General features: G+C 38.6%; 1 protein-coding gene across 2 annotated transcripts in view; it reads left to right on the forward strand.

Annotated features, from left to right (window-relative positions):
- The window catches only part of SNX4 (sorting nexin 4), a 31,799-nt gene extending 13,106 nt beyond the window's left edge, over positions 1 to 18,693 (forward strand). For both annotated transcript variants that reach the window (XM_058840216.1, XM_058840215.1), the window contains exons 6-14: positions 1,604 to 1,659; positions 6,129 to 6,201; positions 7,734 to 7,795; positions 9,290 to 9,355; positions 13,256 to 13,345; positions 14,604 to 14,703; positions 15,456 to 15,601; positions 16,960 to 17,074; positions 17,421 to 18,693. In XM_058840216.1, the coding sequence (XP_058696199.1) occupies positions 1,604 to 1,659; positions 6,129 to 6,201; positions 7,734 to 7,795; positions 9,290 to 9,355; positions 13,256 to 13,345; positions 14,604 to 14,703; positions 15,456 to 15,601; positions 16,960 to 17,074; positions 17,421 to 17,468 (756 nt within the window). In that variant the 3' untranslated portion in view covers positions 17,469 to 18,693. The remainder of the gene's footprint in view (positions 1 to 1,603; positions 1,660 to 6,128; positions 6,202 to 7,733; positions 7,796 to 9,289; positions 9,356 to 13,255; positions 13,346 to 14,603; positions 14,704 to 15,455; positions 15,602 to 16,959; positions 17,075 to 17,420) is intronic.
- The last annotated feature ends 230 nt before the right edge of the window (positions 18,694 to 18,923 follow it).

Consider the following 18,923-nt stretch of genomic DNA (forward strand, 5'->3'; position numbering starts at 1 on the left):
TGGCCATTGGAAGAACAGCTAAAGTTAACCTGAGTCTGCCACCAGTCCACCACTAAACCATGCCCCTGAGTGCCACATCAACATATCTTCTAAACACATTGAGGGATGGTGACTCCATCACTTCTGTGGGCAGCCTGATGATTCTGTGTTTGACAATCCTTTTGGTAAAGAAATTTTTCCTAGCATCCAATCTGAACTTCCCCTGAAGCAACTTGAGGCCGGTTCCTCTTGTCCTACTGCTTGTTATGTGGGAGAAGAGACAAATCTCCACCTCACTACAACCTTCTTTCAGGTAATTGTGGAGAGCAATTAAGGTTTCCCCATAGCCTCTTTTTCTCTAGGCTATGTATGGGGTATCTTCTGCTCAGCCCAAATGTAGTGGGAGGTAAAATAGACTGTGCCTGTCTTATCTGTACAGGCTATTACAAGGGCCTTAAAGGCATGACTGTTCTTGTTTTGGGAAGACACTGTTCCCTTCACTGACAAATTCAAAATAGCTGTTCAAGCTCTGAGTTTTCTATAACAGGGCACAAAATATTCTTTTGTCATATACCATCACTAACAAGTACTGCTGAAGTAACTTAGTGTTTGCAGCTAAGGCCCAGCAGGGGTACACTAAGGAGTACACTCTAGGAAATCTATACACCTTACAGGGTGTGCTGATTCATTTTCCTTTTATTGAAGAGAAGGGTGTTTTGATAAAAGTAAATTCCAGCCATTTACCCACAACGTTTTTCTTTTGTATAGATGAGCCCTGTGTGAGCTGTGTGTAAAATGCATTGTAGGAATGAAGAGTTGTAGTGATGTGGACCTCATGGATGAGGCTGGGATCTCTCATCTGAGTTGGTGTCTTGTGAGGAGTAAATACTCATTGCACAGTTTAATAGTCAATAAACTGGAAAAAAATCCCTCCATCTCCTTCAAAACATTCAATACTACTGTCGCAGTAATTGGTAAACCATCATCTCAAAAACTAAATCAGTCAATTACCTTTTTAAATAGGTATTGAATTTTATCCTGTAGAGATTTATATATGCTCTACTACAGAGAAGAACATTGCATTAAAAAGGGCTCTATTCTGATATACAAATTACATATTTTCTGTAAAGCAAGTCATAAAAAGTAAGAGAACAACCTATATAAGATTCTGATTTCACTGGGGAACTGTTCCTGGTAATAAAGAGCATATAGAGGTCACTCTACCTCTGGTTTTATTTGGTTTGAGAAATATAAAATAGCTTGTCCATATGGTCTTAAGTTACCTAATTGCTTCATCTAAAAAGAATGTGGGGTTGTGTATCTTAACTCCATGATTTGTGCAGCATTTTAAGAAGAGACTATTTTTGTGGGACTTGGATTATACCAGCTTTATTTTAATGGTTACTGTTTACATCATATTCACAAAAATAGTGTCATTTTTTTACTTTTTAATAAAAATATCTGACATTCAGGGCAGCTAGTGTCAACTTGTTCAATGTTTGAAGATTTAAATATGCCATGAAGGCAGGACATTTTTCTTATGGTGCTGCCAGAAGGCTGAGATTTTTTTGTCACTGAAATTTAATTGCATTAAATTAACAAAGCTTTTTTTCCCCTTTTTCAGGCAGATTCCAGATTAAAAGCTCTTAATGCAACATTCAGAGTGAAAAACCCAGACAAGTAAGACTCCACATCCTTCTTCTCTCCCTTTCCCCTTTTCAGTTACAACTATAACTTCAGGTGACAGAATATTCTATCTCTTTAGTATAAATTTGGAAAAGAAAAATTATCTTTCTGCACTTCAAATCTTAACAGAAGCCCAATAAAGAGGCAGTGTGAAAAGATTTGATAAGTCCTGCCTCCAGAAGCAGGAAGCATTCATAAAAATCCCATCACTTTATGTAAAATGAGTATTTCATTTTAGCTAGACTTAAACAAAGGGACAAAAAGACCTCAAAACCAGACTCTGAAAAAGAACTTCTTAATATTTGTTTTCAAGAAATCTTTCCAAGCATGAAAAGAATACAGATTGATAGTAGACTTTTCCAAAAGTCTGCTAGTGTACAGCTCTGGATGCACACACCCTAGTGCTGCAGTTCATAGTTCTTTCCGAGCTGCCAATTTTCACAGATGCTTTTGGAGGTCCAGAGGTCAGTTCAGCTCTATTGCAGTTTACAGATCTCTGTAAGGCATTAGAGCAATCTGCTGGATGGTAAAACTGCTGAGAATTGTCAGTGTATATAGAGGGAGTTTCTACTCCTGCAGTAGTTTAGAGGCATTAGTGTGTAGCAGTGAGGCCAAAGGATGTTGCTGTTTGCCATCCACAGGCCATGAAGACCTGTGCAAAGTGCCCTGCTGGGTGTACTTGCTGTCCAGCAGTAGCACCAGGAAATGCCCCTTGGGGAGAGCCCCTGTGCCTGACTTTCTGTTGTCTGTTCCATTGAATCTGTGGGTATTGTGGTGTAAGGATGTTAGAGGGTGCATACCTTTCTGAACCTCTTCACAGACTTAACCTGTGAATTGGTCCAGTCCCTCCTTTTTTATTGTGCTTGTTTTTAAGGCCTTTTGTGGCAGCCAGGAAGCTTTTAGCCAGGGTTTAAAATAAAGGATAACATTAATGAATGAGATCGGAAGACAGCAATTCTCTGTATCTGCAGGTGAAAATGGTCCCTTGTTTGAATGCTTCATCCTCAGTCATCTTCCTCTGTGGCCAGTAGGAGCTCTCTTTTCCTGCTCTCACAGCAGGTAAACTGCCAGAAGTCTGACTGTAGGCACAGGTGGGCAAGACTGTTTAAAGAGCATCCTTGTTATCTTTTGAGGTAACAGTGTTTCAGAAAGCAAAGCTGTTGTGAGAAGTAGCTTGTTGAAAAAGCAGGAAAAGGGTTAATACAAGGAAAACATGAGGAAAGGACTTGTAACAAAAACAGTCCTGGAGTGTGTGTGCCTTGGTAGAGCCTTCACAGCACTTGAGAGATGCCACATGTTTTCTGTTGTATTCTGCCAGCTACCTAACTTCCAAATTGCACTTGGGGATACAAATTGTTCAATAAATAACTGATGAGCAGAAGTGGTTTGTTTGCCTTTGGCTGTAGCATGTGTGGCTCTAACAGGAGGCACAGTGCCTTGCTCTGCCCAGCACACCTGTGCTTGAGCTGCCTGGAATGTGAAGCCTGGCCCCTCTGCTTTACCTTTGGTGCTCTTGTGTGGCTGGCTGGTAGAGCGGTTCAGCAAGCTCACCTTGCTGAAACAAAAGGTGTGACTGCTGTGTGAAGTGTAGGCTTTCAGGCTCCTGGGCCGGGAGACGTTCAAGTGAGGAATAGATGCAGCTCCCAGTCAGAATTGCCGCGGAGCTGCACCCGTCAGCTTGGCAGCATGAGGAGTTTCATGCAGCTGAAGCAAGGCTGCTCTTCGAGGTCAAATGTAGACTGAAAACTAAACCTTCTCCTGTGGGAAACAACTTATAGTTTCAATGGTGGAATTCAATGGTGATAACAATATGGTATTCTGGTACTCAGAGGTAAATTTGTATCTACTGCAGACCTCTCTGATTTGGCCTCACAGCACTCATCCTTTCTTTTTATGGGCTTTAATCAAAACCATAGCTTTTGGGTTTTGGTGGAAGTTTTCTTTAGAAAATACTGAAGCCTTTCCTAAGGCAGGCACTTCTTTTCTTTTTTTTCTTTTTTTTCTTTTTTTTTTTTTTTAGTAATGTGTTTTGGTTTTTTTTTCTTGTTTTTTTAGTGAACAGTTCTGTTCTTGTAGTATCTCTCTTCACAACAAAGGACAATGGCACTGCCTGCCCTGATACAGGGAGGATTACCGCTGAGTAAAATGCACAAAGTAAATAACTTACACTGAAATGCTGTCTACTGTAAATGAAATTTTTTTCTTTGCAAGAATCATGAAAGATATTTTTGAGAGACCTGCTGATGTTCCTACAGCAATGTGACCCAATAAGTTCTTCATTTGTGTCTCAAGTTCTATTTAATAGCTCAGTTAAGTATCTAGACTGCTGCTAATTTTGCAGAACATAAAACCAAGTGAAAAGTGGTAGTTAAAAAAGCCTCAGTTACTGAGTGCCAAAACTATGTCTTGTTTCACACTTCTACTGCTAGGGTACCCTGGAAAGTAAATATCCCTTTGTGTGCCTCACTGAGCTCTGTTTGCAAATTACTTTATAAATATGTACCTTTTTCTTTTACATGAGCAATGGGTAGGATTTAAGCAAATACTTGAGAAATAAACGTTTGATCTGGGACACCACCAGTCTCTTAAAAACAGTTTTTCCTGAAAATTCAATTTGTAAAATTTTCAACCTTCACAGAAGATTGGGAAAAAAATAGCAGCACTTTGGTTTATGCTTTTATTAGACAAAATAGAAGACAGTTTGATTCTGAAGTAGTGATTTTTAATTTTTCAATTTTTTTAATTGAGGAAGAATTGGCCTGAGAGAAGATGTGTGGCTGCTGGAGGCCAGGATACTGAAAGGCCTCTTAGGTTCCTGACTTTTGCCTTCAGGGTGTACAGCATTCCTAAAAGATTTCTTGTGGCAAAACAGGATAAATAAAACTTTCCATTATAAATTTCTGGAGTGGAAAGAGGAGTCTTCCTGAGCTGCAGGCATGCTTTTTAATCTTTTGTTTTTAGTTCAATTATTTCAAATATCTTCACTGTACGTGTCTGCAGCTGTCTGACATGCAGCCCTGGTGCATATTTTATAAAGTGTAAACTGAAAAGATTGCTCTCTAAATCCCACTGTGCAGATCAGTGACTACATTTCTTTTTCCCCATACAGTTTCTCTGCTAACTTTTAAATCTTTTTATGTACTTTAACCCTGTGTGTGTCATAATACTATAAAAAATGCTTCTTGGAAATCAAAAATATTAGAAGTCATAATAAAGCTTTTACTTCCTGAATGTAAGGATGGGAATATTTTAGGAGAAGATTTCCTGGCAGGGGAGGAAGAGGTGTTAAATGAAAAAGCCTGGAATTTCATACTTGGTCACCCAAAACAAGTGACCCGGCTCATTTCAGTAAGACCTCTTGGGTACAAGCTATTCTGAAGTACAAAGCCTGACTGTATGCCTGTGGTGGGAGGAGGGATGAAGTTTTTTTTCATTCTTGAACATCAACCTGGAACACTAATCTCAGTCTCCCATTCCTTAATTCTAGTTGCATTCTTCTATATTTCTTTTCGGATCATTGTTTAGTAATTTAGGTAAAGCTGTTTCTGGTTTCCCATCTGGATGAAATAAATAGATTCTTGTGTACCAAAGTAGGTCATGAGCTAGACTTGTGTAGGGAGGGTTTATGTGTACCCAAGAGGCTGTTGCTGTGGTTTAATTGGTTACCTGTCACTAGCAAAGCTGTGGCAAACGATTCACCTTTGTTATTAGCAAGAGCTAAAGGTGTCAGCTTAAATTGCCTCTGAAGCCTAACTGGGCTGGCTGATAAAATGCCTCTTCCCCAGAAGTGACAAGCCAGCAGTGTGCATATGTCACTTGCAACAGCTTCCCTGTCTGGTACCTTGTTAAGATGTAGTGATTTGATGGCCTTCAGCCATACATGGCTCCTGTGTAGGTACAAGTCTCAATAGGATTTCATATGTTACAGTTACTGTACAGATTAGCCCTAGGGGAAATGTAATTTTGCATGCTTCCTTGAACCCCTGAAAACCTGTGACCAAACCTGGATAGAGGCAGCTTGAAAGTAAAGTAACTTTGTCAGATAAAGTATCTTGTCAGAAACGTAAACATGCTTTTATTGAGAAATACGCTCCAGTAGATTTTGGCTTTATATTTGTTTGGAGCTCTCCTATTCACTATCTCTTGCTTTTATAAGCAACAACAAAACAGTGATGTAATAACTTCAGCTAACTACTCTTATTTCATAAAATTTTATCTCTTAATTTGATCTGAGCCTTCAACATTTGCATTTAAAAAAACAGCAGTCATGCAAGTGTTGGGATGTTTGTTCACTTTAGGGAAATTAAACTCAGCAGTCACTTCTTTAGGAGTCTTCAGCTAATTCCACTCCAACACAATCCAGGCTCCGTCTTGCTGGCCGCAGGGTTGTGGCTCTATTGTGCATGCTGTGAAAGCTTGCTTTCATGATGGCTAATGATGTACTATCTGTTTCCTGCTCCCAGGAGATTTACTGAGCTAAAACACTACAGCGATGAACTGCAGTCTGTCATATCACACCTTCTGCGCGTCAGAGCTGTAAGTATTTCCCATGTGTGTCGTGACAAATAGTATGATTTATTTATAAGGCAGTATTTCTTGTTTAGTCAAGAGAAGTGGTATATGTGTTCTAGAATAAGGGCAGTTTTGCCTAAGGGAGTCTGTCTCTGGAGTGTGGAGCAGGAGACAGCAAGAGGTGAGGGCACTGACTTTGTACAGATTTGGGAGGGGGGAAGGAGTTCCAGGTAGGATGGCTGGGCTTGACAGTGCCTGTTGCTAATCTGCCCTGTCCTGTGATGGTCACGTATCACAGGGAGATGTTTCAAAGAGGATCAAGGCATCTGCTTCTCTCTACTCAGCAGCCAAGTTGCTCTTGTTGGATGTTTGGTTTGGGAAGGGCCTCAAAACAGTTTTCTGGTCAGACATACAATGCATTGTTTGTCTGAGCTTGTAGTATGAATTCTTTCTGCTTCCCAATATGTGTTTTCTTTTTTTAGCTCATTCATTGATCTTCCATGAATAATACTCTTTCTAATGATGGCAACAATTATGTAATGCATTAAGATATTCTATGGGTTGAAAGTGGAAGGTTATTATTTTTTTAAAGGCACAAAAAGGAAATAGGAAATTACAATTCCAATAATGAGAGCATGATATTTCTTTTTAGTATGTTTAACAGGGATTTAATTTTCAATGGACCTGTGCAGCAGAGAGGACAGTAATGGATTGCTCTGTTAAACTCAGGTTCTTGAGAGAATTAGTCACTCTCAGGAGTGGTGTTCTACAGACAGTCCTATTTTCTCAGGGTTGTGTGTGTGGGATCTGTTGGGCAATTTGTTTATGTTTCCTTTTTACTACTGCTGTGACAGACATAATAATAATGGTAGCTCTTGCAGAACTTCACTCTCATTCATTGGTACATTATGATTCCAGGGACATTATCTGGAATACAACTCACACTTCAGAGTGTACACGTGTCTTTTCTTCTGAGGTTTTGCCAGCATTGTAGTGCTGGCTGCAGCAGGTACTGGCACTCCAAACAGCTGAAATGACCTCTAGCTCAAGTAATGAGTTCTGCAATGGATAGCTCATTTCCTTTCCTTCAGTTCACTCAGCTGGGTGGAAAAATCAAGTCACTTGTTAGAATTTTACTGAAGGTTTCCCTACAGTACTGATGTCAAGATGGACTTCTGACTTTCTATCTATAAATTAAATAAACAAGTGTGTGCATAAATTTGGCATTATTTGGATAAAGAATGCCTTCTAGTTGGTTATCAAAAATGGACGGGAGCTTGGTTATGGTCTCCACACACATATCCTATCAACAAGCACTTCCAAAGATAGATTTAAAATGCTACTTTTCAACATAGCCTTGATTGTGACTTCAGTCTTCCAGGACTTAATGCTGTTGTGGTTTTTTTTTTCCTTTGGTAGTGGCTTATGTTAGATTTAGGCCTAATCTTGTTTACCTGTGTAAGAACATTAGGGCTTTAGCTTGGAGTATGTATGGATTTTCACAAAGCAATTGCACTTAATGTTGATGAAAAAAACCTCTCTCTAAAATGTTTTAGAGGGTAGCAGACCGGCTTTATGGTGTCTATAAAGTCCATGGCAACTATGGAAGAGTATTCAGGTAAGAGTTCATCCAGTTTTTAAATAGATACATAGTTATGTATATACATATTTATAGCGGGAGAGAAGGGAATTTCTTGGTTGTGTTGTTAGGCTTTTGAAATGTACATATGAAACATTTCGTTGTCTATCTTGAAAAACTCTGTATTGCAGTGCTAATGAGATTTCTGTGCTGCATGCAGAGATCTCCGGATCTGCTGAGCTTAGTCTCTAGTAAAGACTACAGCTTTTTGCTTTGTGTGCTAGACCTTTGGGCCTTCTGCTGCTGCATTGGCATTTTGTTTCTTCAGAAAGTAACTCACTATTCTTCATGCAGTTGTCTCTGAAAAAGCTTCTAGGTTCTTTTAATAGATAAAAATCAACAATTATATCTATCCAATTTTAGTAGCTTTTAGAAGTGAATTTGCCAATCGTTTTTTTGATTTATATGAGGGAATTGCATGCTCAAGTTTTCCATCTCACTGGAGAATTCAAGAATCTAAACTTCTGGTTAAGGGAAACCTCCTGCTTCTATACACTGTTCAAGTGCTAAATTTAATTCTCTGGGTTAATGGATTGCAGATGTCTTTCTCATTGGGGGTTTTAAAATGAAATTAGGTGTAGTTCTGTAATAACACAAAGACAAACAAATATCAACATCAGCAGAGTGGAATGTTTATAAAAAAATGAAGGACAGAATAGATGCATTACACATAAATTATGAGAAATATAAGGAGAACCTCTTTTTTCCTTGTAAAAGGAGTTGTGGGTGTAATTCTTGTAACTAAGAACTCTCATAAGGTTTCTCAAAGCTGAGAACACAATTAAAATGGCAGAGTACATAACAGGATGTCCAGAACAAGGCTCTTGCAATCTTATTTGTAGCTGTTTCTTTCTTTATTTAAATAATATCTCTAATGTAAATAGCTAGTTGAGACAATTGCAAGTTAGAATTTTTTTTTTTATGAATAGAACTAAACAGGAGTCTACTATGAAAACATAAAGCTACGTACATCAAATAGTTTCAGGAGAAGTAAAATGCTTACAAAAGTCAAACCTCACCCTTTAGTTTTTGGAATGAGAGGTTTCTATCTTCTATCCTGTAAGTCTGGAAAGCTTAGTATATTCTTGGTGAGCCAAAATGTATTTCAGAAAGTTCACCATTGTTGTTGTCCCTTGACCCATTTATATTAAACGCTTGGTGGTTTGGTTTTGTTTGTTTGATTTATTCTAAATTGAGTTTCAGCTATTTAAACAAGGTTATGCTCAAAGCCCATCCCAAACTAACTATATTTGTGATGATGAGTTTAGGGGCAATTGTTTAACAGTGTGCCATAAATGGCCTTGTCACATTGTTAGTGCTGTTCCTTAAAGAAAAAAACCAGTTTGACCAAGTCTAACTTTGAGGCAGTTTCCATTCAGGTGTCACCTGGAAAGAAACTATATACAGGATGCAGCTTATTAACTTCCCTTACCCTTCATGTGTGATGTTGTTTCTCGTTTGTTTTTCCTACAGTGAGTGGAGTGCAATAGAGAAGGAGATGGGGGATGGGTTGCAGAGTGCTGGCCACCACATGGATGTGTAAGTACTGACTGAATATCTGATAGTTTGATGTAAGCCAGATGTGGAACTCTCCCTCTTTCTTTTCTCTCAATCCCAAAGTACATATGAGTACCAAGAAAGTTGGGGGTGTGTTGTTTTTAGGTATACAGTGTTTCTGTGCCTTGGATGCAGGCACAGTTTTAGCATCCATATACTGTATTAAGTAGCTCAAAAAGCCTCAGGAGAACCAGAGGGGTTTCTTTTTTTATTATTATTTTGAAATCGTAGAAGTGTTTGGAATCCTTCCAGTTTTTCCGTTAAGCTACTATGCCAGAAACTGGTGGAATACAACTTTAATGTACTACAGACCTGATGAGATCCGTTTGGTTTTGATAGCAGCGTTTTGTACCATGTGGTAGATGGTACACAGATTTGGACTTAATTACAGGGAGTTAAGAAATTAATTAATCGGCACCAAAACTCCAGTGGATTCTTGAAACAAACACTGACTGGATATAATAAAGGAAAGAATCCTCTCTCTTTGCATCTTTAGAGTCATTTGGCAGAGTATGTGAAGCACAGCCTTCAAAATAAGAGTCTAGCACTTGGGAGTGCTCACAGAAGTAGTATTCTAAGCTATGGCTTCTTCTTTACAGATAGTCACATATAGCAAGTGAAACACCATTTCTTACCACTCTGATTCTTCTTCTGAAATCCCACACAACACATAAGTAACAGCTCCAGCAAGAGATGGAAGGTGTTTGACACTTCATTCAATATTTTTACCGATAAAATGTAATTCCTGTGGAAATAAAGTTCTCAGGTTTAGTTTATAGGGCAGATTTACATATGTACTACTGCCTGATTGTTATTGGTGGTGTCAGGTTAACAGGTTGTTACTGGCCTTGCCAAGTGGAAGAGTTTGAAGAGCCATGCCCTCGAGTTTTTTAGAGTAATTCTGCTTTTATCAAGTCTTTAAGAATTTGACCTCTTCTGAATAATTTATTCACAGTTCTATGTTTTGTCTAATGGGATGGTTTCCATACAAGAAAAGCTGTAATATTTTCAAGGCAGAGGGCTCTGGTGAGAATAAAGCAATGGAGAATGCATTCTGACTTCTGAAGAAAAATAATTGAAGTAGGGGTGGAATACAATTTTAAGCACCTACTGTGTTAGGCAGGAATTGAAGAGATTGTGAAAACTTGGTATGATATAGTGGAGTTAAGGAATCACATGTAGATTTTCAGTGCTTCAGATACACCACACCAAAATGTCAAACACCTGGAAATGCATAACCAATTAAAAGAAGCTTGTCTCACTTCTCAGTCAGGGGGCTCTCACACATCCATAATATTTAATATTTTTGTCTGTAACACAGGGCTAAAGATGCAGAGTAATGGCAGTGGGAAACTGCTATTCTGGGTAATTTTACTCACTGCATGAAGTCTGAGGTATCTTTCATTGTCTGTCATCTCCTCTGCTTTGGCACTCCTGTGTAACAGTAATCCCTTAGTGATGACAATAAAGCAAGAAGCAGCAGTTGAGAGGTTCAGGAACTCATTCAGTTACCCATGTGGTCTCCTAGCAGTAAGGTTCATATCTGTGATCTCTTTAAAGTATAACTTACCAATTCAGTTACCATTGCCATAGCATCAGGTGGGAATTTATTGCAACAAAAAGCTACTTCGAGAAGGTTGCCTAATACAGATGTTAAACTTCAAAACTAATTTAATTATTCTCTATCTACCCCATATGCTGTAGTCTTTACGAGATGTTTATTTAAGCTTTTGAGTTGTTATGGGTTAGTGTGATCTATAATTGCTCAAAGTCTGGAGAAGACACCCCAAAGCTTCTCTGGATGTGTGCTTTATTACAGGATGAGGCTTGTTAGAGTGACAGAGTATGCTGAGAAAGTCGGAGTGAATGGCTATAACTAGCATTTAAAAGATGAAAGAAGAAAATGCCAGACTTTTGACTTCTTTCCTTATTCCATTAATGAGTGACCCTTTATCTCTGTATCAAGTAGACTGTCATTATATATTGAACCAGTCTAAACTAAAACAAGGGTTTAGTTGACAGCTTACACAAAGAGTAAGACCATGTCAGGTACCTTTAGAACTTTCTACAATGTTTCTCCTTAACACTTTCTCTAGTTTGCCTAAGATTAGGCAGTCAGAAATGTAGCTTGTCATATTACATTTCTTTTTTCCCCCAAATCAAACTCATTATAAAAACCTGTCTAGGTAAGGTAGGATTTTGTTTGGTGAAATTTTCTGGTTGTTTGTTTTTGAGGTTCTTTTCTGAGAGTTAATCTGCCACAGATGAGCTCTTGCACTGCTCTAAACTTAGATCTTACTTGAAAATGAAATGCGGTCCATCTGCTGCCCTGAGAAATCTAACCACTATACTAAAATTATTGCACTGCAGAACTTAAAATAGGGTATGCCATTTATGACCTGTGTGGCTGCAGGATTTTTTCAGAAGAAGTGTATTTTTCAATAGTTTTGACTTATTCCTTACTTTGATTCATAATATGAATTCTTGTTCTCCCTATTTTTTAATCCCTTCTACTTAAACTGGTCTGCTGTTGCTGACCACTTCATATGTTATATTTATTCATCACCAAGAGCCTTGGTAGGGCTTTTCCTGGATGTGCCATGTCTTGGATTTCACAGAGCATCAAAACAACCCATCATACTTGCAAGCTTCCCAAATTCACATTACCAGTTCCATTTCAGCTTGAGACTCTGCCACTTCTTCCACAGAGCCACTTACTGGAGAGGCATAGGGAGAAAAGGAAAAATGCAAAGATTTTGCAAAAACTTGAAAGCCAAGAGGTGCTATAATTAGCATTTGGGTCACATTGTGCTGGTTGCTAGAGAAGAATGGATATATGCTCACTTCAGAGAGCCTGCAGATGTGTGAAAGCTTGCCACATAGCTGAGAATCCAGACTGAGTTAACCAGGATGAATGAGATCCCACACAAATACCTTCATCTATTCTGCTATCTCCAGTGGCACATGCTTTGCGTGCCAGGATATAGAGGAATCTGATTTCTGTGGCTGTGCCAGTTGAGATGTGCAGTTACCTCTTAGCTGTAGGCCTGTCCCTGCAAATCTGTCCAAGACAGTCACCTTGATTAGCAAGAACACATTAAATACTGTCAAATAAGCAGTATCAACTAGAAAAATAAAGTGTTTGTTGCTATTTGTAGGAGACATCAGCCTAAATAACAAAACTTACTGAATGCAAGAGCTGCAGATTTGGTCCAAGCCCTTGTACTTCAGATTTCTCCCTGAAAGGAGGGTGAAACTTCCTCTTGGTGTGAATTAATATGTTTGACTTACACAGCAGACAAAGCTATAGAGTTTGAAGGAGCTGAAGTGACTTAATTGTTGTGGTGTTCAGGGTACCCCTGTGAGTTATCTTGTACTCAGGCTGTAACAAGCCATGAATGCAGCCTCTGCTTTTTAGAAGGTGTGATGTTCACATTCCTGTGCCTTAATGCTTTAAGCCTTGAAGGATTTCTTTTGCACTGTCTTTTTTTAATTTTTTTTTGTGGGGTTTTTTGGTTGGTTTTTGTTTTGGGTTGTTGTTGTTTTGTCTTGGTGCTGCCTAGCTGCCTGTCCACTGAAGAAAAGGAATAAATTTGGGGTTTTTCCTGTAAGAAAAGCTGCCTCGTCTTCAGCAGGAGAATTATGATAGGTTTTGTCAAAAGATTCATTGTAGCAACAACCAAAGAAGCAGGCCCATGGGAATGTTCACATTAGCTGATTCAGAGTTTAATTAAAAACAAAATAAAAACCCTTTCTGGAAGTGTTCTTTGCTATTTGTCATGGGTGTTTCTGTCAAACTGGTGTTCTCCCTTGTTACTGGATGTGTATCCTTAAAGGTTAAATTAATCAGCTTTACATTTAACTGTGGCTGTTTTTCACTAGGTATGCAGCTTCTATTGATGACATACTGGAGGAAGAGGAGCACTATGCAGATCAGCTGAAGGAGTATCTTTTTTATGCAGAAGCACTGCGGTATGTAGAGCCCAAATGGAAGTTGTAGTCCTTTTCTATAATATGATGTTGATGTTTTATTTAGTCTGGTATCCTCTTGTGTGTTTTCTGAGAAGGAGAAATTCCAGTGTTGTGGAGTCTCCTTGTTTCTTATTCTGCTTACTTGTACTTGATTGCCATGTAAGTGGCAATACAAATTAGAACTGATCTGATCAGTAGTGAAAAGACAGAAATGTTAAAATCTGTATACTATGGAAGAAAATGCTGTTTATTACACTGGTTCCACTGTGTCCTTGACTTTTGGTATAATAGTGCCCCAATGTGCTGAAAGCTCCAGCTTTCAAATGAGATAGGCCAAGCAGGGCTACTACAGCCATTATAAATTCCAGGAAGTTTCAAAATGCCCAATATAACTTTCATCTGCTGCACAGTGTTGTGCATTTAAATACCAACTTTTTGTTTTGTTTTACATTAGTCTTTGTCAAACAGTCACTCCTAAGCATGGACACAAAAGCAATTTGCTTTATGCTGCAAGGCTGTGCCTAAAGCTATTGTGCTTTATAAGGGTTGGCTCTGAACTTCTGGGAGAGTTCCAGTAGAGAATTGGGTTGGTGAGTGTGGGGGCTGCTGTGTGGGAACCTGGAGCACTGGTAGCCTCTCCTGGGAGACGAGTGTGCATCCGGCTGTGGAGTACAGATGTAGCATCATCAGCCCACACAGGACTGGGAGTTACTGCAGGTGGTCAGAAGAAACTCCTCTTTTCCAGATGAAAGGCACTGTATGAGTCTAGAAGCAGTTTCTTGTTTCATTGTTTAAGGAAGAAAATATGAGGAATTTTATGATTGATTGATTGCTGCTGTGACAGGTACCATCTCTAGGTATCTTTTGTCAAAGCTGTGATATTTCTGTAATGTATTTTGAATTAAATTCTTTTACAGTGGTGTCCTTAAGGAGGTGGTAGGGCTTGTATTGCTGAGCGTATCTTGGAATGAGTCTAAAAAACCAGAAGAATCATTCTGAACCAGAAAAATTCTGAACCAGAAGCAGAATGCTGTTGTACTGAGAACTTTATTTATACTTTGATCCAAGCTTGCTTAACTACAGCATTTGTAAAGTTATGTAGTTTGTTGATAGGCTGTTGAATTTAGGATAGATGAATAATTAGAGGTACTTCCTGTCAAAAACAAACAAAACATGATGCTATTTGTAAAGTGTAAATGGAGGGAAACGTAGCAAAGCAAAATATTGTGTGACAGATCTTTCATTACTTACTTTCCAGGGCAGTTTGCAGGAAGCATGAACTAATGCAATATGATTTGGAAATGGCTGCACAGGACTTAACATCTAAGAAGCAGCAGTGTGAGGAGCTGGCAACAGGAGTGAGTCTTTTTCCACTTTCTTCTCCAAGATGCCTCTTTCTGAATTTATTTTTTTACTTGAGCCAAGTTACTTAGAATGATATTTAAATGGCACCAGCATGCTGGCTGCTGCTTTTGAGAAGTGGTATCGTATGAGCTGCAGGCATGTGAGGTTTAAAGTAACTTGGTTCTTGGTGACATAAGCTGTTTGTGCCAAACTGCTTTTATTGAATACTGAGCAAGTAAAGGGCTGCAGTAAATGACTGGAGCAGAATAACACTCCATCTATAGACAACTCTATCCTAAATATGAAATTTTAGTAATTCTGAAAGACTTCCTTTGCCTTTTGAACAGTGGGTGTTATTGTTATGTTGTGTTAGTTCATTTTTTTATGGGAGATAACGTTATCTAAAATATTATCTGAAGATTGTAACTCACAGTTTTAGAATTTTTAACATTGCTCTTGGATCTGTTGATGTTCTTTATGGAATGCCTTTATGGCTTTTGTTTCTCTTAGCTTCTTTCCTACTTCACTAGGAAAGCTGCTCTGGAAGTTCACCCTTGTCAGCCTTAAAGTGTTTGAACATCAAATTACCTCCTCCCTGCTTTGCTTAGTCTAACCTGAGTCACCAGAGCTACTTATCAATTAATGAAATGGAAATTAAAGCAAAAAAATCAGCCAAATAGTAAGCACAAATGCCAATAAAAGTCACCTGATGTCCTGTGGCTGTGCTCAGGACATGCCAAACCTAGAGTATCCTTGTTTTTTGTAGACTGTGAGAACCTTCTCCCTGAAGGGGATGACCAGCAAGCTCTTTGGGCAAGAAACCCCTGAGCAGAGGGAAGCCAAGATAAAGGTTCTGGAAGAGCAGATACGGGAAGGAGAAGAGCAACTGAAGTCTAAAAATCTGGAGGGCAGGTAAATGGACTTGACTGTTTCAAAGAAAACACAGGGCTGGTCTTAGCAAAAGTCCTTGACTGGATGCTCTTGAAGGTGTTTGCATTTTATAAGTGTTTTTAATATATTCTTGGTGTTTATGAGCTGTCTATAAAAGCTCCTGTCAGCTGCAAGTTGTGAAATAAAGTGCAGTACATGCAGTTAGCTTCTGGTCTGAGTGTATGGCTTACGTAAAACCTGATGACTTTCCCAGTTACTGAGCCCACTCTAATGGCTGACTTGCATGCTTTTATGTTCCACTACTAATATATTTAGCAGGTGGGCTTTGGAGGTCTGCAGCTGAATAGGCTGAGACTCAAAGGCTGATTTTCTTCAAATACAGTATTTAGTTTGGTTTATGTGTAAGGGTGCTGAGCCCATATTCTGCAGTTTCTCATACGGGGGACACCTTACCTCTGTTTGAAAGAGAATTCTGGGGAGTTGTGCTTGGGTAACTGCTTCTTGGTGCTCTAATGAAATTTTCTTTAGGTATGCAAAAATGAAAAATAGAAGCTAACAATCTTAAAGCAATGGGATTTTGTCAAAACATGTCTGTCATATAGCACAAGGGGCAAATGTGGTGTCTCCTGATATGTTAGCATTAGAGCTGGAAAGATAAGACTAGTTCATGAATAGTTCAAAACAACAAGACACTCAGGAAATGCAATACCTTAATAATTTTGGCAGATGTATTTGAGATGTGCTTTTGTAGCTCTGGAAGCAATTTTTGAGTGACTGCTAGTCCAGCACAAATGAAAGTATGAATTACAGATATATTCCTCCATTTTAATTAAGGAGACCTGACTACACATCACCAAACCAACAAAATTAATTTCTGAAGTGAATTGTCCAAATTAAATTTGCATTGTAAATTTTTATTTAACTTGACTGTCTCACATCCTGACAAACAAGTGAGTCTTCATGCTGCAGAGATGAAGATTCTGATTTGACAGTTGAAAAAGAAATATTCAGTGTTGTGTGCTGGATGTTGGCATAAAGATAATTAGTTACCCCAACAGAATCTGAAGGAAAAAAGTGTGTTCTGACTTATGCTGGTTCTATGGCAGTGATGCTTCCTGGGAAAAAAAACCAAACCAAACAAACATCCTAATGTATCCTGTGAAACTCTAGGTTAAAAATCTTAAAAAGAAGGTGGAAAATTAGGTTGTGGTGCCAACTGTAAAATGAGGACACTGAAGGATGCATAATATTTACAGGACTTGATTTACTGACTGAAAGATGGAGCACTCTGTCCTACACAGCTTCTCTGCTGAATGTCGAGAGCTGAGGGTGGAGCATGTAAAACATTTACCAACAGAAATCCTTGCTTTAAATTTCAGAGACTTTGTGAAAAGTGCCTGGGCTGACATTGAACGGTTTAAAGAGCAGAAGAATCATGATTTGAAGGAGGCACTTATAAGCTATGCTGTTATGCAGATTAGCATGTGCAAAAAGGTACGTGTGGCTTGGGGAAGGCTGGCCCAGTGTATTTCTCCTGTCAGCAGGGGGGCAGATGCAGACTGTCAGTAACTGGGAACATGGCAGTCACAGAAGATTAGAAGTTACTCCCATAAAACCTCCCACTTACTCCATCCTACTTGAACTCAGTGGCATGTTAATTTGAGACAGATATAGTTATAGATACAAAATAGACAGTGTGGTCCAATTTCAGTGTGCTCTGCCTTCTTCTGTGAAGCTCTATGGGACTTCTTTGTAGCGTATTCTGTTGAAGAAAGCTGTGAATGAGGTTTGCAAATAGAGTATATTCCCACCTATTGATTTTTAACTGTTCTTTTAAAAGGGAATTCAGGTTTGGACAAATGCAAAGGAATGCTTCAGCAAGATGTGACTATCTGGAAATGAATTCCTCCTCCAAGTGCCAGAGAATGGAAGCACAGTGTATAACACCAATGTTATGTTGCTACATGACTTAAATACAAATCATGAAATAAATGTAATTGTTAATAAAGGATGAAAAGGACATGTTGTTAAATGTTTAGCCCTGACTGCCACTTGTGGCATGTTTTATATGTGGTAGCAAATAATGCAGGGGTAAAAGAGTTACTGAAAACTACAGCTTTGTATTGGGACAAAGGTATTGGGAAAGTTATCCCAGAAAGTATGAACTAAACTGTTCAGAGACTTGTGAAACACCATGCTCTGTAATGTGTAGATCACTTCCAGATGCCCTTCTTTCCAACCCTTGCTGTTTAGAATTTTTAATGCTCAAGGGTGCTTTGGTTTTATAATGGGGCACACAGTTATGTTCTCGAGGTCTACACCATAAGAGGACAAAAAATGAAATATTGTAATGCCTAGAGTTCATATTTAAATGCCTTTGCATGTCCATAGAGAAATATGTTTTTCCAGAGTTCAGGTTAAGCAGTCTCAAACTCCTGAGATGTTTGAAACTCTCTACAGTAGAGGTGTTGTACAGTGGTTTGATAACAATATTCTGCATTTACTGGTTCCCACTTCAGTTTTGATACGGGCATTGATTTCTTACTAAACTTCTTCCTGCAAGTAAAGGAGACTGGTGATCCAGCTGAGCAGAAAAACCAAAGTCAAAGCTGGTAAGAAGCAGATGCAACTTCTCTTTGGTTGTTTGGAACCTGTTTACAGTTGGTGTGAATCTGGCCTGTGGCAGCTTGTAACTGAAGTGGTTTGGTTCTTAAACAAATAGTTCTTAATGAAGGTGCTGAAATAATAAACCTGGTGCAGCTTCTGTCATACTTCAGAGCAATGATGTGCAGAACCCACAATGAACCAAGGTGTCTGTTTGGCCCTTGTGATGATGTTTCAGTGTGTGTGAGTTTTGTCTTCGTGTGTATGTATGTATATACACACCTGTATAACATGATTTGCAGTTACAGGATTTGCATTAAATGTTTCCAATTATGAAAATCTCTTACCACTGTCTAATATTGGACTTTTTCTATGTCCTTTCTTAAAGTTCCTGAAGTCTTGTGGAATTTGTCAGACTTGATTGCTTGTCCTGAAGGAAACTTTATAATAATCTGTTGAAAAGTGTATTTAATTATTTTGGATTATAACACTATTCAGATTTTTTTTTTTTTAAAGAGATACTCCAGAAAGTCCTTAAATGTTGTTTTGATAAAACTATCTAAAGGTATTTACTGGTATGTCCCATGTTACTTTTGTCTCTTCAACCTTTCTTTTCTATAAAACCATTGTAAAGAATGCATAGTTCTGGTGCACACTACAGCTTAAAACTCTGAAGTAAAATGCTGGTACTCTGATAACCTGTGTTGGCTTTTTCAAAGCATATGACAGTGACATGCCT

Source organism: Poecile atricapillus, chromosome 5 (assembly GCF_030490865.1).
Source record: "Poecile atricapillus isolate bPoeAtr1 chromosome 5, bPoeAtr1.hap1, whole genome shotgun sequence".
In the NCBI taxonomy this organism is placed as follows: Eukaryota; Metazoa; Chordata; class Aves; order Passeriformes; family Paridae; genus Poecile; species Poecile atricapillus.